The sequence below is a fragment of the Branchiostoma lanceolatum genome, chromosome 18 (assembly GCF_035083965.1).
Source record: "Branchiostoma lanceolatum isolate klBraLanc5 chromosome 18, klBraLanc5.hap2, whole genome shotgun sequence".
Lineage (NCBI taxonomy): Eukaryota > Metazoa > Chordata > Leptocardii > Amphioxiformes > Branchiostomatidae > Branchiostoma > Branchiostoma lanceolatum.
The window spans coordinates 12,662,293-12,685,753 of record NC_089739.1 but is presented as its reverse complement, the minus strand read 5'-3'; the positions used below and the strand labels follow the sequence as shown (position 1 = coordinate 12,685,753).

The window sequence follows — 23,461 nt, the reverse complement described above, 5'->3', positions numbered from 1 at the left end:
GTCAGCACATATCAACAGGACTGCTATGTTCCCTATTCTGTTGACTTAGAGGTGTTGTCTTAGGGACCTGACCAATGGCAGGGCTGCTTGAAGATTGACTTAGAGTCAGACTACTACTGGCGGTAAAGATATCACTGACTATCTTGCAGAACAAATTCTAACGTAGTATCGTTCCTTGCCTTCTGTTCCTAGATTGTCTACCCAACTCTGGCCAGGTAAGCCATCTCTTATTATGTCTATGCATAACGTAGTAAGTTGATTGGTACAATGTACATGTGTTCTGCTGCTGCAGTGATCTGGACACTTTGTGCAGCTGCATTCAGTCTCACTGCAGGTATCTTATGTACTCTCTCTCTCTCTCTCTCTCTCTCTCTCTCTCTCTCTCTCTCTCTCTCTCTCTCTCTCTCTCTCTTTCTCTCTCTCTCTCCCATACTCTCTCTCTCTCTCTGCCAAAGTTGTAAACAACATCTCTATATCGTGCATCTTTAATACTGACGAGTTACCATTCTCATAATTATTCATTCAAGCCACATCCATAAGCATGGTTTCTTTAGCTCTACAAGTTATAAATTTGTAAACAACATCTCTATCGTGCTTACGGGTGACCATTCTCATACGTATTGATTCAAGCCACATCCATAAGTAGGGTTTCTTTAGCTCTCAGCTTTTAGTTTTTAGGCAGACATTGAAACAGATATATGTCAACGTTTGCTGTATAATTTGTTCTATGAATTAGATGCAATTCCCTCTCTCTCTCCCTCTCTCTCTAGACAACACATAGAGCCCAAATTTATGTTTGGGTTTTATCTGATTCAGTTTTAGAAATGTAGGGCATGTCATCTGCTTGTCCCCATGAAAACACGTTAAAGGGCACGTGGAGGAGGAATTGTTATCTCCGTGTGACCATCTGTTGTCGTAGTTTATGACAATGTTTCGTAACCAACCGACCACCCAACCCACCCCCGTACAAACAACTTAAGTAACACCTGACAACTTGTTTAAACTAAATATTTCTAAACGTCCTTGGTCCTTCAGGATGCGTCCACATCAGGGCATGAGAGAGAACAAGTGAATACAGTTGTACCATAAATATGTAATGATATATACTTATAGATATTAGGACTCAAACGACTGTTTATCTCTGTTATATTGTATCTGACCCTTACCTCTTCCCTCATGACCTCAATGAAAAGCGACCTGCGTGCCGATTTGAGCTTATCATGAATAAACAAAGGTTCAAACAAACAAACAGCTGTTGACCTATTTTCGGAAGGGGGGGCTAAGATTTACCTGCTTGTCCTCATTAAAACACCCCTCCCCGCACTCACACACGTGGGGCAACACCTAGCCGCTCCTTTAACATTATACGATTTTCTATTTTCTAGTTATCCAGACAAAATGCCGGCTGTGAGGTTTGAGAAACGTTTTTTGCTCCTGGCCATCTCGGTTCTGGAGATGTTGCTGTTTTCTGGTATCATCTATGGATGGACCTCACTGGTGTACATCCTTAAACAGGAGGGGTACTTCAGCGACCACTGTGAAACCACATCAGCAAACACCACGCAACAAAATACACAGGTAATCAAACTGGTAAACAAGGCTACAATCCAAAGTGGGGGGGGGGGGCTGGGGGTAAGTAACATTCATCGACCTGTGTGTCACGCCGACAGCAAACAACAAACACGCAATTAAAGGTCACAAGTTATAAAATCAGGCCCTCAAAAGGATGCAGCCAGCACGCCAAACAGAACAGAACACGAATCGAACAGGTTTTCTATACAGTTCGAATCGCTCCGCGAATTAGCAGGAAGTCCATTTCGCACTCGAAAATGATAATAAATTGCACGCCACCTAAAAATGATTCATTCGACGTAGTGCATTTCTTTTTGCCTTAAAACCGAAAATAACGTAAATTCTCAAGGGGGATTTGCTCTAAAATCAACTAATTTCAGGTCATACAATCAGAAGGGTACAGGTAAAAAAATAGGTTCAAAAACATAGAAAACTTGAAAATTATAGATGCGATGAAATATTGAATATAAATATTTCTAAGCTCAAGCAACAAGCTTTGTTGTAAATAATCCCGACGCCCGGGGGTCATGGAACGTACAACTGTCTCAAAACGCCGCGCGGTTCGGTATGGTAGTAATCGGAAATTTTTAACTTAGATTTTTGCGACCTCGGGTCGGTATATTGACTTAAAACTCGGAATTCACAGACGGGGGACCCCCTTAAACATAATTGTTGTCATAAATTTAAGATTTGGGGAACGACGATCTGCCCATAGTAGATAATTACAAAAAAGGTCGAACCGGACGCGTTCTATTCTGGAATTGAAATTATGATATGACCATGTGCGATTTCGGGGGAACTGCATTACGCCCTCGAAATGTATCACAAGTCATATACCACAAGAAACTTGAAAGTTTGCTATTTTTCACGCACCACATTTCCTGTTGGTTTGGAGTATACAACTGGATAAAAATAAGAGGAGAAAATGCACAAAAATCACCTAATTATGGGTCGTATTGTTGACAAGAAAGTTATAAACATTCGGTTCTAAAATCTATAGGAGTAGAAAATAAAGCTGAAATATTGTAATTAACTTCAAATCAAGAAGATACACTGTTATATATTCCCGCAACAAGCTTTCTTGTAAGGTTGTTGACGCCCGGAGTGATAGAACGGACTACTTTCTATCGCGGAAGGAAAAGGAAACTGCATAGAACTCTCGGCATGGTGTGCCGGCTGGATGGGTACTTCAATAGACCCCATTCCAAACACCGCGGCCATTTTGAATCTGGGTGACATCAGAAGATAAGACACAACAAAGTACGCAGATAAGTAAACTAGTAAACAAGGCTATAACCCAACGATATATAATTTACCGCCCTCGTTGTCACCATACAGCAAACTACACACAGCAACTTGTAAACAGCATTTCTATCTTGCATCTTTAACGAGTTACCATTCTCATGGTTATTCATTTAAGTCACATCCATAAGCAGGGTTTCGTTAGCTCTACAAGTTATAAGCTTGTAAACAACATCTCTATCATGCATATTTGATTAATACTTTATTTATTCATTTATTTATTTATTTCTGTACTCTTTTACTAGGTGTAGCTCCCTCATTGGCACTGATTTTCAGGGAGGCCCTAGGTACACATATACAAGCAATACACTGATATTTACATAACATATTTGTGCGTCATATTACACAATCGTATCCATACCCATAGTCCATTTCGTGCCAAGTCGTAAGGATTGGAGGTTAGGGGTTACACAATTCTTTTGCACCGTGTTTTGAATGTTTGCATGCATGGATGAAATGTTTTAACATCTACCGGTAGCGTATTCCAGTTCTCTGCACCTTTGTACGTAAATGTACGTCCCAGATTCCAGTTCAACTTTCGGCAATCGCAAAGAGTGATTCGAACTATGTCTGGTTGCTATAAGTGTGAGGCTGCAATTGGTCTGTTATATCCCTAGGCCCTATATAACAGAAACTCTTTACCAATTTCTTTGCATTTAAGGTCAACTGCCAAGTCATCACAAACACGTCTACCCAGGATGCACCGTGTTACCCAGCATGCCTTGAACAGGATGAGACTCTGACGCAAGTGTTTGCCATTTCCGTTGTTGCCAGTCAAGTTGCCTCGTTGTTCGCCGGGATAGCTCTGGACTACTTCGGGCTTCGTTTCATCAGAACATGCTTTAGGTACAACTGCATTTTTTCTTTCACTGTAACTTTATGTTCACTGTTTTCACGGTCAATTCTGTACTTATCATCACCGTGAAAACAAACTGTCGTTACTATTCCTAATACCTTCACATGTCCGTTTTTAGAATCAAATGCTGCCGCCGTGAAGTTAAAGTTCAATGTCCATTTTCCGTGAAATTTTGCTACCGTGAAGATAAAGAGAATTATAGCATGTCTCTCCGAAAGTGAACTAGGAACCGAGTTCTTTGTTTAGTTGTTGTTATCTCCATGAAAAATGGAGATATAGTTTTGGGTGTGTCTGTGTGTCTGTTTGTATGTCTGTTTGTGTTTCCGGACTACTCTAGTCAGAATAATTCAAAAGCCTCTCGATGGATTACGATGATATTTGGTATGTAAGCGGGTGTTGGGAAGCCAAAATACAGGGTCGATTTTGGGCCCCCTGGTATGTGACCTTGGTACTGCAGCAGAACTTCAGTTTTTGTATCTTTTGACCTGGACGTGCTATGGTCTTGTTTAATTTGCTTTATATTACGTTTTCATCAAGTATGATTTGTTTATGTTTCAAGCGTGATGATGGCCACAGCCGCCTTGTTGCTGGGATTCTCCACTAGAGGTTTGTTTTTTCGTTTGTTTGTTTGTTTGTTCGTATTGCATGTTCAGTAAATCGCCTCATGGTGTAACACGCCAGGTTGGTACTGAACCTGGTTGGTACTTTATGGCAATATCAGAGAGAGACATTTGCCATTACATATTGCTTTGTCAACATCAACATAATGCAACATAGAGAAACAGATTATATGAGTATTTTTACGCCAGAGAAAATGATCCTTGACCAAATCTTCACAACCTTGCTTGTATTATAATTTTTCCATTTACTTACATGGGTTCCAAAATGTTTGGCTTAACGCCGCAGTTAATGCCAACCATTTTGGAAACATATTTAAAGAACGTCTGAAAGACACATTTCTCTCTGGCTGGAGGGAACAACTTAGAAATTCCAGTATACTCCACACCTATTCTAAAATCAAAAAGCACTTTGACATGGAAAATATCTCGCACAATTTATAATAGACTGTTTGCAAATAGCATAACAAAACTGAGAATCAGTGCACATTGCTTAGAAGTTGAAAAGTGTCGACACCACAACACACCAGCCACTTAGAGATTGTGTCCCACATGTAATAGAAATATTGAAGATGAATGTCATTTTGTGAAGAATTGCCCATGCCAACTTATAGTAAAGAGAGAGATGCGCTGTTACCGACTATTGCTACTAAGACAAACTTCACCCTATCTGGTACACAAAGCGATATTTTCTTTGTACTGTTGTCATGTCCGACTCCTATATCCATCTACATAGGTCAATACCTCCATTAATCATTCCAAAAGCGAGGCAGAATTATCCATACATGACTATATTGTAACCAATATTTGTACAGGATAGATCAGCCTTATAGTATTGTTGATTTAATGCCATACATTGTGCAGTGTACGATTGTTGAGCAATAAAGTTAATTCATTCATTCATTCATTCTTATTCGTACTAGAGTACCCATATGTTTACCTTGTGTATCCTGGCATGATCCTTGTTGGTATGTGCGCTAATATCACCCTCCTCGCAAACGTAACGGTAAGTTACACCCATCCTAAAGCCCCCCTCTCACTGGACCCGCGGCACGCTGGCGGCGTCGCTGCGTCATAAACTGGATTTGTGTTAAAGCTGATTTTATAATGGGAATATCATTCAAAACGTACAAGTATGACCAAAAAGACAACAAAAAACACAAAGCTAAAAAAGATTCGTTTATTGTCGATGAAATTCGTTGAGTACTTTGTCAATTCGATCGACGACGCCAGCGTTCCGCGGTTCCAGTGAGAGGGGGACTTAACTGAATGTACAGACAACATAAAGGCACCCAGAGCACTTTATGTGGCTTCAAACTCAAATTAAAAAAACTATTTTTTAGCCATTTCTACACATAGTAAGTTTCAATAACACTATACCATTACACATCGACATTCAAGGAGCAAAGATGCGATGTCGTTGTGTGTTGAGCACTGATAGAAAATCCAAGCGCTGTCAGCGCCACCATTTTTTTTTCAAATTTTCCGACTTTTTGGAACGTGATGTCCCGTCGCCGGAACTTGCAGAGAATGGACCGTTCCAGTCGAACACCAGAATAACGCACAAGTACATGAGAAACGGACTTGGTAGTAGTTGGCAGTGTGTTATGTAAACTCCGTCCCCTTGAGTGCCTGAGATGTTTTCTTTTTCATTTCGATTTTTTCCTGGGTATTCATGGAGCCAATGCAGTGAGAAATCTGTCCCAGATATAACGTTACATGTATACATACCCTGCTTGTCATTTCTGTCCCACTAGCGCTGTTTTTGACGAAGGTGTTCCAAATAGAACGGGGTTCTAGATGGTGTTCGACGGGAACGGTCTATTACCGACGAAAAAACCGTTTTGAGTTCTGTTTCAGTCTAATTACACTAGGCGCGTGAAACTAAAGGGATCATTGTGTAGCTTATTTTCGCGTGGCTTTTGAGCGCTTGTAACATGTAATCATCGCGCAAATGTGGTTAACAGTGGCATTAAATGACAATTTCATAAAGATTACAGCAACTACAATATTTCCAATTTTCAAGCCAAATAAAATGCTCTGGATGCCTTTAAGGACAAAAGTGTAATATAATATAAAAGCTTGTTTTTAGTCGTATTTGTGACCTAATACATTGACTGATGATTGAAGCAGAAGCAGGATAATACAAGAGTAGATACTGTGTATTCTTTTCAGTCTGACGACAGACTACGGATGTTGTCTTAAACGTCTGACAGTTTACAAGATTCATCCAGTTGCTTAAGTAACTTGTGTATTGAGTGCCTGGATGTCTTAAACTTATCGACGAATCCTATATGAAATATCGTTCAAGTTTTGATTTATTGATATTCAAAAGATAGAAATTAGCTTGCTTTGGGCTTGGTCAACTTACAAATCTATCTAGTAATCCAACTAACATAGAAAGCCTACATATCAAACATACAATATGATCCCGAGTAAAATGTGGACGAATACCATCATGCAAAATATCTGTTCTGTTTTAGGTCGGAAATTTATTTGGATCGCGGAGGTCAACAGTCATCACTATCATAACAGGTTCTTTCGGTTCCTCTCCCGTCACTTTCCTGGTGCAAAAGGTGAGTCCTTTGTCTCTCGCGAGAATAGCTGTCTCTCGCGAGAAATTCTGTCTCTCGCGAGAGAACGCGTGCGCTCGTGTGTACAAACAAAAATCAATGTGTCAGTGTATGTACAACTGTATTCTCTTATCTTATATTTCTGTTTCGTGTCTTTTGTTTATCTGAATGAATTTCGTTAAAAATTTTTACGTCACCAACATGACGTCATCGCAATGACCATCCAATTGGAAGACTTCCACGTGACAACCACATTACCGTTTATTTCAAAGCTGAATATTACAACTGGGGAACATTTTTCAAAGAAAGCAACCATTCATACAAAGTCAGAAGAGACATTTATGATGTGGCATATTTGATTCATGCAGTAAAATTTTAATACGATCCAGATACTGTCATCATTGCACTATTGTTTTCTCAATGTCCTCTAGAAACCTCACACCAAGGAGGATATATACCCTTGCTCACACCTAGTAAGGTTCTAAAATCATGTTGATATTTACAGGTTTGCGTAGCAAAACCTTTGTTGGATCCGTTGGCATGTGCGGTGGCCGCCATCTTGATTTTGTGACGTCGCAGGGTAGCCATACCATTTCATTGGGAGGGGTGTTTTTTTGGGGTCGCTAGCGTTCTCTCTATTTTCAACAAATCGGCACACACCTATCACACATTCAACTCAAAGAAAAGGAAAAATTCAACACCAATTCATATTTATAAAAAGTCTCCGTAATCGCTAAACTAACATAGCAAACCTGAAGTATATGTAGCACAAATACTTAACTTTAGTTTCTTCTTCTTTTCCAGATGCTGTACGTTCACTTTGGTGTTCCCTTTCAACACATGTGTTTCGCCCTCGCCTGTCTGTCTGTGCCGTCACTACTGGCCACATTTACTCTCTTCCCGAAGCGCAAGTTCCTTCCAAACTCACACCAAGAGAAAAGAAAAGACTCCCAGGAAACTGAGAAACTGCAAAAAGGTAGTGATAACCTTAATTTCATTCTTAGACCTAACGTTTTCTCATCTCATAATGATATAGTCTGAATAGATCAAGCTTGTAACGGCCCTTCCTCTTGTCAAACCCCTTTTATTGGTCCCTGGCAGCGAGAGACTAAGTATCGCAGGCTAATAATGATATTATTATGATACTACTGTTGTTGTTGTTGTTGTTGTAATAATAGCAATATAACAAGTAGCGTAACAACTTGCAATGTCGCTATTTGAATTTTATTTGTCACACCGAAGCGTTTCCATCGTTTCACATCTGATTAGAACCTTATGATACAACGAATCATATATAGAATTTCAAACTCTTTTACTAGAAAATAAGAGCGGAGCCGGAGTAGAGAGTGGAACTGCTCGACCGAATGAAGAGACATTTGTACAGGTTGTGACGTCACGACTGTATCTCCTCCACCTGGCCTACATGAGCGTCATGAACTTGAACGTCATCATCTTGGTCGGTACGGCAAACATCTGGTTCAACATGGTCACTGGAAACAACAACGGACATGGTACGTGTGCAACATGCAAACTAACTAGTTACCTTCGTAAAAAATGGAGGTATGGTTTTTACCCTATGTGTGTGTGCCTGTGTGCGGAATATTTTTGTTTTCAATTTCGTCATATCAGGACAGGGCGAGGGGAAAGGAAATGTGTTTCTCTCGCCCCCTGTGCAGGAACGAGAAAATTTTAAGGATATGTTGCGATAAGTAATGCCTCGGTCCCAATTGCACCGGTGCCCATCGGAAGTCACAAATTTGTCCCGGTGGACTGCCGGATACGGGGGTACCTCCTGCTGTTCGCGAGATTAGCTCTCGGCGTCTATTTGTTACCGGCTCCCGCGTTGATTTTAAGTCCGGTGCTATCTCCAGTGCAAAGTAAACCAGTCATCATAGTCCGGAGGAAGATCACAGACAGTCATCGAAGCGTCAGCTATTATAATTTCCTTGGTTGTGAATAACTAACTTTTGTTATTCAGTCGTTCACCAGCCTGATGAAACAATTCTCGGATAAAAAATAAAATAAAAATACGCATATGTTTGATATTTCTGTTTTCCTTCCAGTGAGTTTCTGGACGGACGTCTTTGGGTTTTTCCAGGTGTCAAACGTGCTGGTGTCTCCACTTTGTGGGTTCGTCTACGATCTGGGACTGAGAGGACATGCGTATAGAGGTATTCTCTTTTGAACTTTAATTTGTCTCAATTGTAATTGAAAAGAATATAAAAAATCATCCACTAAATTGCAGTCTTGTGAATTTCCTGTGATTTGATTCGTGTTTCAAGGATCATTCCACGCCAGAAGCAGGTATCATTATGATGATTGACAGAGACTAAATTGTGATGATTGAATCCAGTTTGGTTTGTCAAATTTACCGCACGTTGATGCCTGAACGTAGGACAAATATTATAGCGATCGAGTTCTTAAGTTCCCGGGGACACTGCCTGAGTTCAATGTTTCTTACAAAAGTACCAAAATCGCTGTATTCCAAGACGATGTAGTCTTCAAACTTTTTTGTACCTTCATGAATGTTAGAAAGTGCCATGCATGTACCTAGAGGCGGGTCAGTATGGCAGTACATGGATTTAGAAAAGGATGATTGCCGAAAAAAACATCCGAGGTAATTTAGCCAAACGTCGGGTGCATTTGTATCCCGAAAAAATATAATCTATCAGAAAATAAAAAAAAAGAAATAGAAAATAATACTCGATTCTGAAGTGGAATGCTCCTTTAAAGTAGCTGGATCGATCTCCAACATCCCACACACAGGTTATTAGCTAAAAGCTCATGTCCATGTCATCCATATTCTCCACAATATTTGACAATCCAGTGTCACTATGGTCAAACATTGGCCAAAAATGTGAAAACTTTCTAAAACCCGAACCATGTTCGACCACGTTCCATCTGGTGTAATTTGAACTCAAACGCTGGCCTCTACGAGACTCCGCTGATCGCCGGGAAAACAGTAGAAATCGGCCAAATAGAGTGAATAGTATGCCAAGGGTAGTTCACTATCAGGGAAGTTCAACAGGCGACCAACGGAGCCTGTGCGGCGTCGGTAACTCTATATTGAACTTCCTTGATAGCGGACTACCCTTGGCAAACGCGTGTTCTGTGGTGTTCTTTCAGGCCCTACCATGACCTCCCGGCGGCGTGCAGCTGTCCCAGTGTTCATCATTACCAGTCTGACCAGCTCATTGGTGTTCTTCTTCGCCACATTATCCGTGTGGGACACGTCATCAGTGGAGTCAAGCACAGGCCTGCTCATGACGTCAGCGCCTGACATGCTCCTGACGTTCGTTCTGCATGTCGTCAGCAGAGCTTTCATCTACGGGGGGAACACCGCCTTCATCGCTAATTCGTGAGTGTGAAATTCATTCTTTCATTTTTAAAGGCACCCAGAGCATTTTATGAGACTTGAAAACTGAAAATATTCTAGTTGCTGTAATCTTCATGAAATTGACAATCAATGCCACTGTTTACAACATTTGCGTTCGGATTTCTTGACAAAGGTGCGCAAAAAACGGCATAAAATAATATACATGGTGATCCTTTAGTTTCACGCGCCTACTGCAAATACTGTAGATACCATAGAACCGCTAATTGTGATGGACAGTCAGGATTAGTCTATCAGGGCTTGGATTTTTTATCAGTTCTCACCACACAACGACATCGTATCTTTGCTCATTTAATTTCGATGTGTAATGGTAAAGTGTTATTGAAACTTATTATGTGTAGGAATGTCTAGAAATTAGAGTTTTTTTAAATTCAAGTTTCAAGCCTCATAAAATGCTCCGGATGCCTTTAAAAAACTTGCCATTCTTGGTAGCAAATGTGCAGATGTTGGCACATTGGCTGAAAAAAATCCGGGTGTTTTTTGGCACACTTTTGAAGGATTAGCCAGGAGATTCGGTGGGTGTCACTCAAAAACTTTTAAAAACTTTCTAAGGAGCACAACGGGCGAGTATTGAACTCGTAACCTATTGGTTCTGATCACATTTACTCTCCAACCGTTACGCAACACGGACGCCACTTTCATTTAAATGTAAACAATTTCAGTCAGTTCATATCAATCGCCGTTCACAAAGTTGAAACTAATCATTTGAACTTTGTTTTTAAAACATATGTGAAATATTAGTTCAGAAACTTTGGCTTTCTGTTTGTCCGTATATATGATTAGGTGTCCGTGTCAAGTAATTGTCCATTTTGTTCACATGTATATTATATTCATTTATACATCTGTTTTTTTATCAACCCTCTGTAAAATACTTTTGTTGATTCTGTACCTCTGTCATCATGTATGTATATAATACTGGTGTCTAGGTGTCTAATAAGCCCACACCACCATCCTAAAAGCAGGACCCCTATCGCTCGATTCGTTGGCTCGCTCGCGTAGGGGCCCTGCTCTTTAGCCCCGGTAGACACGGTTCTGGCGCCATTACTGACAGTTGCTCATTAATAAGACCCAACAAGAGGACAGGCAATGCTAGACCTGATCATTACCAACCTGGACAAACACTACAAAACACCCCAAGTAAGCAGCCCCCTGGGCCTGAGCGATCACAACACAGTTTTGTGGGAGCCGCTGACGACAAGGAAAGAGAACTTTACCAAGCGCAAAACACTGAGACCTATCCGTGACTCCGACCGCAGGGCCTTTGGCCAATGGATATGTTCTCAATCTTGGGACGAAGTTTACGCATCCCCAACCTGTGCCAGCAAGGCTACGACCTTCTACACAGTCATGGAGGACGCTATAAACAAATACTTTCCAACCAAGCAGGTAACAATGCACAACAAGGACAAACCGTGGTTAAAACCGGAAATTAAGGACATGATTCGTCGACGACAAAAAGCATTCTCACACAACAAGACGACGCTGTGGAAATACCTGCGAAACAAGGTGAACAGAGAAGTCAAGAAAGCTCGTAAGTCTTTCTACCAGGACAGAGTACAAAACCTTAAAGCAGAAAATCCGGCGGATTGGTACAAAGAAATAAAGACCATCCTGAATATTCAGCAGACAGAACTCACACTCACTATCCCTGGTCATGACGATGCAGACAGCAGTTTCATCTCAAACCACATCAACAAAAAGTTTGCAGGGGTAGCTCAGGGAAGACCGCCACTGGATCCGGAACTGTTACCAGCATACAGGCCCGTACAGTCATGCCCACCTGACGTGAACGTATGGGATACCTACAACCGTCTGCGCAGACTGAAAGCCGGAAAGGCGTCAGGGCCTGATCAGTTGAGCGCTAGGATATTGAAAGAATTTGCTTTTGAAATAAGTTACCCGGTCACAGATATTATGAATGCTTCTTTCAATGAAGGGTACGTCCCACAAGTATGGAAAGACGCCACAGTCGTGCCCTTACCCAAGTCACATCCCCCATCAGTCGACAAACTGAGACCAGTTTCTCTTACCTCTCAACTCGCCAAGGTAGCGGAATCCTTCGTCACTAAATGGATCTTAGAAGATGTAAGTGCATCCCTAGACCAACAGCAGTTTGGTTGCTTGAAAGGTCGCTCTACAACACTGTACCTAGTCAGTTTGTTAGACTTTCTCTGCAGGGAATCGGAAAAGGTCAAGAACATTTGCACAATGGTAATGACAGACTTTTCGAAAGCATTCGATAGGATAGACCATACGTTGGCCATCCAGAAGTTATTACGACTTGGTGTGAGGGGGAGTCTCATCCAGTGGGTCTGCGACTTTCTTAGCCATCGACGGCAAAGAGTTCGTTATGGAGGGCATCTCTCGGACTGGGAAGTACTTACATGTTCAGTGCCACAAGGAACACTGCTGGGCCCGTTGATTTTCCTCGTAGTTTTCGATGATGCGATGAGGGACACGCTGATTCATCACTGGAAATATGTTGATGATCTGTCTATGACTGAATCGCGTCACTACCTCAAGCCGTCGTTAATGCAGAACGAGCTGGACAGTTTCTCTGGATGGTGTGGTGACAACCATATGTTACTCAACCCAGACAAGTGTAAAGTCATCACTTTTTGCTTTATGAAATGCCCGCCCCCACCACCAACACTCACAATAAATGGATCCCCCCTTGAGGTTGTGCCAGTCACGTGCCTGTTGGGAGTGTGGCTGCAGAGAGACTTGAAGTGGGAGACACAGGTTACCAGAATGGTAGGGAAAGCTAACGGACGCCTTTTCTTCTTGCGGAAACTTAAACATTTCAACCTTCCCACCGAAGACCTTGTCACCATATTTACATCCTTTGTACGACCACTACTGGAATACTGCGCGCCAGTCTGGCATCCGGGGCTCACCTGTGCACAGTCGGACAAGCTCGAAGCAGTTCAACGGAGAGCAGTTCGGACAATACTCGGAAGGCGGTTTACCAGCTATAAACAAGCCAGGAAAGACTTAAACCTGCCATTGCTCTCAGACCGCAGGCAGAAACTGTGTCTGAAGTTCGGAACTCAGTTAGAGGCACATAGTTCATCAATGCTGCCACCAAAGGGGTCTGACTGTCACGATAGACCCACTAGAAACAGGGACAAATATCGACCTATCAAATGCAGAACAGACAGACTTAAGAACTCTCCCATATCCTACATTGTTCGACTTCTTAATGCTTAACTTCTTATATATTACCGAGGCTTTTAAGTGTATGCTCATTTTGTAAAAAAAAATACTAGAAGTATATTTTAGATTCTGCTAATGCAAAACCAATTGTCTGTTTATCACGGACTTTTATATAATAATGTTGCCATGTGTTTATGTAATAATGTTGCCATGTTATACAGAAATGAATTTTAAACATTGTATAATCCGCAATTCAGCCGAATTGGCTGCGAGGGATTTATTTTTAATAAACCATTCATCATCATCATCATCATAACTAATGAGCTACCCTTATTTTGCACAATTTGGCGGCTAATTTGTTCTGAACCTTAAGTGACGATGTGAGACGTAACCTGATTGGTTGATAGCTTCCCAGCGCTTTTGCTGGAGATGAGGTTTAGCAAACCCCTGATTGCCTGAAGCTGTTTTGATGGCGACGGCGCCAGAACCGTATCTACCGGGGTTAAAGAGCAGGGGCCCTACGCGAGCGGGCCAACGAATCGAGCGATAGGGGTCCTGCTTTTAGGAGGGTGGCCCACACGGGCTGGTCACATAACGTGCAAGACGCATAGATAAAACTTTCATTCATTCATTCATTCATTCATTCATTCATTCATTCATTCATTCATTCATTCATTCATTCATAACATATTAGATTTCCCGCCAAGCACCTTGGGCGGTTGATCGGCATGTCGTACCTTGTAGCCGGGCTGCTCGGACTACTGCAGTATCCACTCATCGGTTGGATCAAGGCTGCTGGCAGCCCGTTTTACGTAAGTAGAGAAATCATTTTTTCTTAATTTTATTTATTCCAACATCAAAACAACACACATTGATGCCACACTCAAGCAATACGCTTATTTAAGCGGCATCACTAAACACAGATACAAAACATGTGGCGAAGTATGGTACGGGAACAATACAGGAACCAAGTTTTGTTTTGCATAAGCCAGCTTTTAACGTACAAGCGAGCGAGCCAGTCATACTCATCACAAAAAGTAACCTGAAGCAATCCACCAAAACGACTGCTACTTCTACTAAAACCGTCTGTATTCAAATGGCGATGAATTGATAGATTTGCCTAACGGACATTACACACAGGGTATCTCTGTCACTTATAATAGGGGAGGGGGGTGTTAATACCAAATACCACAATAGCCCTGATTTTCTGATGCAACAAGATGTTTAAGCACCCCTGTGCAATTGTTTTAAAATTTTCGCCCAAAACCCCCTGTACCCCGAAGATTACTTTTTGTACCCTGAAAACGGGTATTTTGTGCCAACATTCAAAGGTTGTCCACTTTCGATTAAGTATAACGTAGAAATATGTTCATGATGGTCCATTTAATGGTGTTTCATGTGGCATGCCATACCAAGAGAATACTTTTAACTTCAAACGGCAGGGTGTCAAGGTTATATTAGAGGTCAAAGGTCACGAAAACGGTTATATGAAAACTCCCTGTCAACGTGACAACCAACTACTTTGAGATGATGCTTATAAGTAATCGAAGCTCAGATAATCTGAAAACCTATGATAACTTAAAATATGGCATGTAGGGTCATGCGACGTAACGGCAGGGTGTTTGGCCCAGAACCAAGCGGTCGTGGGTTCGAAACGCCCTGACGCCACCGTACCGATGTTATGCCTTTGGGAAAGGCACTTTACACGACTTTCCTCACTCCACCTAGGTGTAGAAATGGGTACATTGTTTTATTCATGTAAGTGACACTGTTTATAGAAGTTATAAAGATGTATACGTGCAGTGCCACGTCGTCCTTGTCTGTCAAAAAGAGAAGTAAAATGAAATGGCTTACAAACAGGATAGATACTATATATTAGATAGATAGATAGATACTGTCTTAACATTTCTTTTTTCATTGCATTAGGTTTACATATTTGTTCTGGTGCTTTCCGTCGTGACATTTGGCCACCCCATCTACATCAGCTACCACTGCAGGGACGTGTCGGGCAAAGATGGGCGTCATCCTTCTCAAAGTAGCCTTGGAAACCCCGTGAACGGACATCTTAAACACGAAGCTTGTGATTCGAAGGAGACATGTGTATAAGTTTGACATAGTCTGGAGACGAACGTTATGTAATAAAATTAATATGTAGTTATGGTGTGTAGAACTACTTTACCCGTATGATTATGACAATTGCAATATTCGTCAGTGAACACTTGTTTGCGGAAGAGAACCTATATCCTTCAATGACTGTAAAATCCAATGGTCATCCCATACTACTACACCACATAGATAGACTGATTAGCCTAATAGAATGTTATCTATGTACCCGTGAATGCCATACTTTGTACCTTGTACACTTGTTGTGCAATTAAGTTATTATTTCATCACAAATAGAAAATGTAGTCTCTTAAAGGCAGCCAGAACATTTTATGAGGCTTGAAACTTTAACAATAACGGAAAAAGGTAACAAATATCTGTTCTATAGATCTATCTGATGTTTCTACGTACATTTCTGGGGGGGGGGGGGCATCTTTGGGGCCGTGCCGGGGCTAAAGAAAAGCCCCACGTTTACAATTATGTGTTTTGTGATAGCACACATATACTTTAACTCGTAATGCGGCACATATTTGTCCCATATGTTTCCAAGCCCCCCTGAGAGACAAGATAAGACAGAAACATAGTGTTGTGAAGTGCTGACACAACACATATCTGGTAAAGATTCTGGATTAGATAAGGAGTCCTGCACAGGTAAAAAGGGACACACAATATGCAAGACAGGACCGTTGGACGACAGGAATAGGGAGGAGTAGCCTGGTCCCAATCTCTAGGGGTCGGCTTAGGGGTGTTTTACCGGGCCCAGTCTGCTTTATTGAACCGTTTCTGATAGCCTTTCTACTTCGGCTGCCACACTACTTCCTAATCCAAGGCCGTTAACGGATTTTGGAGCCAATGACGTGATGCAGAACCCCGGGGACTGTGCGTTTATTCAGCAGTGTGCAGATTCATGGAAGGTGCGTATGGGCAGGGGATATAGTGGTGTTCCACTTGACATGACAGATGTTCTTCGTCAAGTGCCTGCTGTCCTTCTTCCGTGTTTTCTATCTGCAGATACTACATATTTTGCCCTTTGGAGGTGTTAAACAGAGTCCTAAATGATTACAATAATACATAGCTACATTTGAATTCAACCCTCTGTCACACCTGCATAGACCCTACTTACACAGAAAATTTGAAGTCAATCAGCCAAGCCGATCGTGAGAAATTGACCTGACAAGTTTACATTGTGTCCACCAGCCCCCCTCCCCCCTTGGCTCAAGTGTGATCATTTCAACATCTCCCAGGAATGTGATCAACTAATGTCAATCTTACCAAACTAGCATAGATGATTAGTACCTATATTCCTCCAACTTATGATGGAATATGAAGTCCATCCATGCTTTTGATTATGAAATATTCACTGGGAAAGTTGACCTTTGTTTGACCTGTCATATTCTTAACACCCACCCCTATTAAAAAAAATAGACGAAAATAGAAAAACATGTCTGATTTCACAAAAAATAGTAAGATTCATTAGTAGATATAACACGCCAACTTATATGGGACTATGAAGTCAATCCGTGATTTTGATTATGAAATATACACTTTGGAAGTTGACCTACTTTTGAGGTGTTGTGTTGTTCACACCTAGCCCCATTCAAAAAATAGACGGAAATAGAAAAACTGGTCTGATTTCTTGAAAAGTAGTAAGAATCATTAGTACGTATATCCCTTCAACTTATCTAGGAATGTCAAGTCGATACATCGTTTGGATGAAGAAATATACAGTTTTGAAGTTGACCTTTGTTTGACCTCTACAGTTGTTGACACCCACCCCTATTAAAAAAATAGACGGAAATAGAAAAACATGTCTGATTTTCAAAAAAGTAGTAAGATTCATTAGTAGATATAACACGCCAACTTATATGTGAATATCAACTCAATCCATTATTTTGATTATGAAATATACACTTTGGAAGTTGACCTACTTTTGAGGTGTTGTGTTGTTCACACCTAGCCACATTCAAAAAATAGACGGAAATAGCAAAACATGTCTAATATCTGAAAAACCTCTTTGAATCATTAGAACGTATATCCCTCCAACATATGTAGGGATATGAAGTCAATCTATACTTTTGATGATGAAATATACAGTTTTGAAGGTGACATTGGTTTCACCTCTGAAGTTGTTGACACCCACTCATATTAAAGAAATGGACGGAAATTGAAAAACATGTCTGATGTTTGAAGAAGTAGTAGGAATCATTAGTATGTATATCCCTCCAACTTATGTAGGAATGTCAAGTTAATCCATGCTTTGGATTGGAAAATAAAGACTTTGAAAGTACATGTCAATATGGTTGGCTATATTATCATAAATGTGGTAACTTCAATATCCCCTAGGCAAGTATTCAATTGCTTAATTTCCCCAAAATCAATATAAGTTATTGGTATTTCTTATCATATATGGGATAATCAAGCAAATACTACAGATGCAATTGATCAAGAGATAAAGACTGCTGTACTAGTAAATATACTATGTAAGTTGGTCAGCCATATTGATAAACAGATTCACAAGTGTGTCTGCTTCAATATACCCCAACAGGAAATAATATGCAATTTGTATGATTTCCCCAAAAGTATTATACACGTAGGTCATTAGTATTTGTATCTTCACTACAATCGGGACTCAATATTGTCTTTCATGATGAAATATAGACTTATTATGCCATATTTGCTGTGTGTAGCACACTAGTATTGACTTTAGTGTAGAAGCTATGCTTGTTGGCTGCTTACCATTTGCTATAAGCGAGCAAAGATTTTCAAACAGTGAAGTAAATATTGCAGATGACATGCTGATTTTATGACAGCTGTCTCTATATGATCCACTTTCAAATTGTCATCTGAAAACAGCCAAGCAATTATCCTGCCCCCCTCCCCCCTCACACATAGATGTACTCTGTGTCTGACAAATTTGAGTGGTTTAAGGTGACTATTAGTATTGGATACAAAGTATTCAAAGGTCATGTGTTATAGTGAGTGCTTGGTATGATTGGACAGCAATGATTTGCTTTGTTTTGTTTTGTTTTGTTTTTTCTGAGGAAAAGATTATCATCATCATCTTCAATGATCATGTTCAGGTAGTTTCTTGGTTTGAATAAAATTGACCAATATACTAGTACCCACACCAATATATCATATCAAATTTCTTTATAAGTCGAAGTAAGGAGAATGATCATTAATGCTAATTGTCCATAAGCTTTGTAATGTGAAATATATTCTTCTTTTTCAGATGGTGTCTGCTGTGGAAGCAACTTGAAATCAAGACTTCTTAGCTCTTCTTAAGTTGTGGGATATGATGATGTACCCTCTTTACAAAGGAGTTGAATGCTACAATTGTAATACAACATAAACATATTGATAATTCATTTTGTGATTTTGACAATATTATTTCTTACGTTAAGATGTAAAGTTGTCCCATGTACAATGTATCTATATGAAAACATATGTATACTAGTACTGTAAATGGGTAATGTTTCCAGTGGTTTTATGTTCATGTTTTTCACATTGACCTCTTCAACGCCGACTTAAAACCACATAGAATATTCACCATTTTATAGTAAAACCCTGTATGGCAGTTTCAACCGGGAACTTAAAATCAAAACGAACATTTCTCCCAACAGTGGAATTAAATCCCCGCAAATATTTCCCCTTTTACAGTTGTGCATATAAAAAAGACCTTTTGTGACTGTTACATTTAGAACTTTGTGGGGTTTCTGTAGTTGACTAGTTGCTGATATGTTTAACTTTAATGGAAAACAATGACTTATAACCATTGAAAAAAACTTGTAAGTACTATAAAGCAGTTGCCCAGTGTAATTAAAAGTTATCTATTTGAAAATCATTGATATTTTCAGTTTGTTAATTTTGTCTATGACATGCCCCAGCACAAGTTTTATCTATGGCATCAAGAATTCATAGTATAAGCATTTACCTGTAATAGAATGCTGTTTCAGTAAGTATACATGGAGTAATAGATGAATTATGTGCCAATTTTACAACATGAATAGGTTATATGATATCAGCCAATGTAGATAAGTTTTCTACATAGCTGTAGGTACTTTTTTATGATATTGCTGGAGTGTTTTGTCTGAATTTGTGCCAACCATGTGCAGTAAGAAACAGCTATCTTATGGCAATACTATCAGGTGTTTTTCCTATTATAGATTAACAAACACAAAAGTCTGTATCTGTTTTGCATCTAATTATGCCCCGACTATGGTGAGGTAACAGTAACAACAATGCTTTAAAGATTTGTTAATACATGTACAATAATTATGCTGAATACATGTAGTGTTATTACACATACATTTCTATAATGTCACTAATAAAAGAATCCAAAAATATATTGAATGATATATAATGACAATTTGGCCTGTAGTGCTGTTGTTTTTGTCTCTTGACTTGTATTTTGTACATTTTGTTTTACATGAAGGGAAAGATGATCAAACATGAGAGATGTTAATCAAGGTTCAACAAAAAGTTACATTGTAACTTAAACTTTGTTATACTGTGTAGCAAATTCAAGATGTTAATCAATTTCTTTATTATTAGAATTAACAGTGAAGGTGATCTTAATTTCAGCAAAGATTCACCATACAGACAAACATCATTTCTCCACTTTTTTTGCTAATTTTGAGACAGACCTTTCTGCACTTTGATTTTTTTTTGTGAGCATGAAAGCTCTCAAACCTATAGTATATCATAGTTTTAATGTAAAAACATTTCTATTTACCAAAAGGGGCTATTCAATAACGTCCAAAGTAGTAGCAACCCAATAGTAACGCACAAGACTGTGGATTCCGACATAAAGTGTCGTTTTCCGCTACCGAAAAGCTCCCCGATTTAAGACCATTTAAATATACCGCGCGCACCACTTCCGGGTACCCGCCGTCCATTGCGAAACCCCTGCGCGGAGCCTCGTTTCCGCGCAGGCCTTTGATCCATGGCCTGACATTACTAGTGACCTACTTGCATACATTAACATAGCATTAGGTTGGTCATCACTAACGTTATCTACAGTTCAATGGTCATGTAAATTTATTCATCCCTTCTTGATTCATCCAGTTTACAAGTCTGCAACTGAAACGCCAAATAAATTTGCCAGAGTGCCCCAAATTATGTCACTTCTCTCACAAGAGAAGTGACAAGAGCTATCTAAATCGTAACTAGAGCTTTTCCAGAACGAGATACCCAAACCGTAAGTTGCACTACAGTACCATGGAAATCCGTTAGGAGGCCCTTATTCTAACCGTTTCCTCACCATGCTAACATCGACAAAAAAATCACCAAATATCATCAAGATCCATCCTCGATCTCTCGAGTTATGATGTTCACAAACAGACTGACGCAACCAGAAACATAACCTTCTTGGCGAAGGTAATGATGCCAGAAAACAGCAACAACTCCAGAACAGAGATGGCCAGGAGCAGGAATGGTGTTCCATACCTCACAGTCAGCATTTTGTTTGGATGAAAAGAAAATACAGAAACGTATTGAATTAGTTTAAACAAGTCGACAGGTGTTACTTAACGTGTGTGAGAGATGGGAGGGGCCTACATTTTTTTGTTAACTCAGCGCGTCTTGAATTGAGGACAGGAAGGTGATCTTTGCCCAACCCCAATCCGAAAATAGGTCTACAACTTTTTCACATGTCCTTAAACGTGTCCTGTCGGTTGACTCATTGGTCAGAGGAAGGACTCTATATGTGGAGATAAAGAAAGTGTGTCGGCAGCGCAGCAACAGGCTTGGATGCCAGGCTTACTTTTGCCAAACTAAAGAACGCCAAAACCCGGTAAGTTTACACTATTTTGTTTTGGATTGTGCAGAATGATGCGATGACACATTTTTGAGCACTTTCGGTGACTGATTATAGATCAATCGCACTTTTTTTCTTCCATTGCCTTATCATGTTGACCTAGTTTGCTCACGGTGACACGTTTCCTTTGAGGAAAGCTTTATTGCAAAAAGTTCGTCCGGGACGTAGATATCTATGTATATTAGAGCTACCATAGCGTAAAACATGTACACTATTGTTGCATGCAAAAACAGAACTCACGGATGTATCGAGTGTAAGATTTTTCTTAACTGCCCACCTGTTAGTGGGTCGTGTGGTGTAACGGCATGATTTTCGACTCAGAACCCAGGGGTCCCGGGTTCGAATCCCCTGATGCCACCGATCTTGCGCCCTTGGGAAAAAGGCATGCACTTAACACGACTTTCCTCACTCCAGCCAAGTGTAAAAAACGGGTACATTATGTGTGTGGGTCACGACATCAGCAAGGAGGTTAATATTTTAACCTCCTTGACATCAGCAATAGCTGCCTGTGTCCCACCAAGGAGGTTAAAACCTCCTTGGTCCCACATGTATTGCACTGTTGCAATTCCAATAAAATCCAACAATCCAAATCCCAAATCTGTTGCTGTTGTCACACTTTGATCGTGTAACAGTTGATCCCCTACAGCTGAATTTCGTACATTTCCGAGTAATGCATTTACTTTGCATTTCCGTTGTATTAGTACTTGGGTAGCCATCAACAAAATCTTTTTCTTGAATTCACTATCACCTATTTTGAATTTATCTTCTTTATGCATGACACACATAGTCAGTCAGGTTATCAGTGTTCTAGTGAGATGTGGCTTTGTCGGGGTGCGGTACTGATGGACACTCGCTCTATTAATTTTGATATCATTTTTCATCGTCCGATATAGACTCAGTCATGTTTGGGACCGCATTCTTAAGAAGTAATTGGCAATTGTCTTATCATTGTTGCTTAAGTGGGTTTGCGGAATCGATGGGGTGGTCTACTAGGTGGGCTAGTGGGGTGGGCTACCTCAGCATTGTACCCTTTCTGGGCCTGAAGGCTATGCATGGGGGTTTGGCCTCTTATGGAATTTCCTTGAGAAACTGGGTCAAACTGGGTGGGCTAGACAGAAGGCAACAGCTGATCATATGGCAGGTGGGGGGGGGGGGGGGGTAGATGTCAGCAATGAACTCCACCAAGACTGGTAGAAAAGCCATTTATCATATCAAACAAACTTCGAAGTACTCAGTATACAATAGGATGTAAGGGAAGAGGTACAAGGGGAAATAAACTGGAAGTTGGATAGGGCAGCTAGGGAATGAGAGAGCCTCTGTTTGACAAAATTCAAAACATATGTCTCACATTTAGACTAGAATATACCTAAATGCATGTGCTTGTTGTATGCAAATGTAAAATGTATTTGTGGTTATGTGTGTCAGTACATGAGCGTGGGTTGGAATGTTGTGTGTGTGTTTGTACAATGTATAGTGTTGCTTTTGTTGCTCATTTCTTTCGTGTAGCCACAATGTGTAGTCCTGTTGGCTTGACTGAGCAGTAAAGGAACAGGGAACATGGTCCTCCATGTTTAAAAATCTAAAACTGGGGATAACAAACTCCTGCACGATGTGAATGTATGCTCATTGCCCACCTCTGCCCCCCACTGTAGCATCCCCAAAGCAATATGATCAGTTGCATTCCTTCCGGTCCTTCCACAGAGTGACCCATCTTTTCCTCAAGGAAATTCCATTCGATACTAACCCCCATGCATAGCCTTGAGGCCCAGAAAGGGTACAATGCTGAGGTAGCCCACCCCACTAGCCCACCTAGTAGACCACCCCATCGAATCCGCAAACCCTTGCTTAAGTATGTGACAAGACGGCGTATTTTATGTTTGGGACCGCATTGATAGCAGCGGTGCCTAGCTGCAGTGCAAAGTGAACTGCAAAAAATGGCAGAGATGTAAGGTACATTTTCAGGTGATTCAAAACTCTGTAAAATCATTGTCAGGAAAGAAGAAAGATGGCGGGGCGTCTGACCTCCATCATCATCATCATCATGGCGGCGCTTGCAGTAGCGCCCCCGCT

General features: G+C 40.6%; 1 protein-coding gene across 3 annotated transcripts; it reads left to right on the top strand.

The window, feature by feature from the left end:
- On the top strand, positions 1-17,860 carry LOC136423835 (equilibrative nucleobase transporter 1-like). Of its 3 annotated transcripts, none has more exons than XM_066412183.1 (12): positions 22-215; positions 1,386-1,590; positions 3,536-3,720; positions 4,290-4,336; positions 5,271-5,353; positions 6,831-6,923; positions 7,725-7,896; positions 8,240-8,431; positions 8,984-9,091; positions 10,047-10,278; positions 14,165-14,282; positions 15,397-17,860. In XM_066412183.1, the coding sequence occupies exons 2-12, from the start codon at positions 1,399-1,401 to the stop codon at positions 15,574-15,576; spliced, it is 1,602 nt and encodes a 533-aa protein (XP_066268280.1). In that variant the 5' UTR covers positions 22-215; positions 1,386-1,398; the 3' UTR covers positions 15,577-17,860. The 3 variants fall into 3 exon arrangements, with proteins under 3 accessions (XP_066268282.1, XP_066268280.1, XP_066268281.1); XM_066412184.1 differs by having other exon boundaries at positions 28-215; positions 1,386-1,578; XM_066412185.1 differs by lacking the exon at positions 8,984-9,091 and having other exon boundaries at positions 1-215.
- The last annotated feature ends 5,601 nt before the right edge of the window (positions 17,861-23,461 follow it).

Excerpts from the sequence above, each read along its gene's own strand:
- LOC136423835 (XM_066412183.1), top strand. The coding sequence starts at position 1,399 with ATGCCGGCTGTGAGGTTTGAGAAACGTTTTTTGCTCCTGGCCATCTCG. Across the intron at positions 3,721-4,289 it reads TTCATCAGAACATGCTTTAG|CGTGATGATGGCCACAGCCG; the intron begins GTACAACTGCAT and ends TTATGTTTCAAG. Across the intron at positions 14,283-15,396 it reads CTGCTGGCAGCCCGTTTTAC|GTTTACATATTTGTTCTGGT; the intron begins GTAAGTAGAGAA and ends TCATTGCATTAG.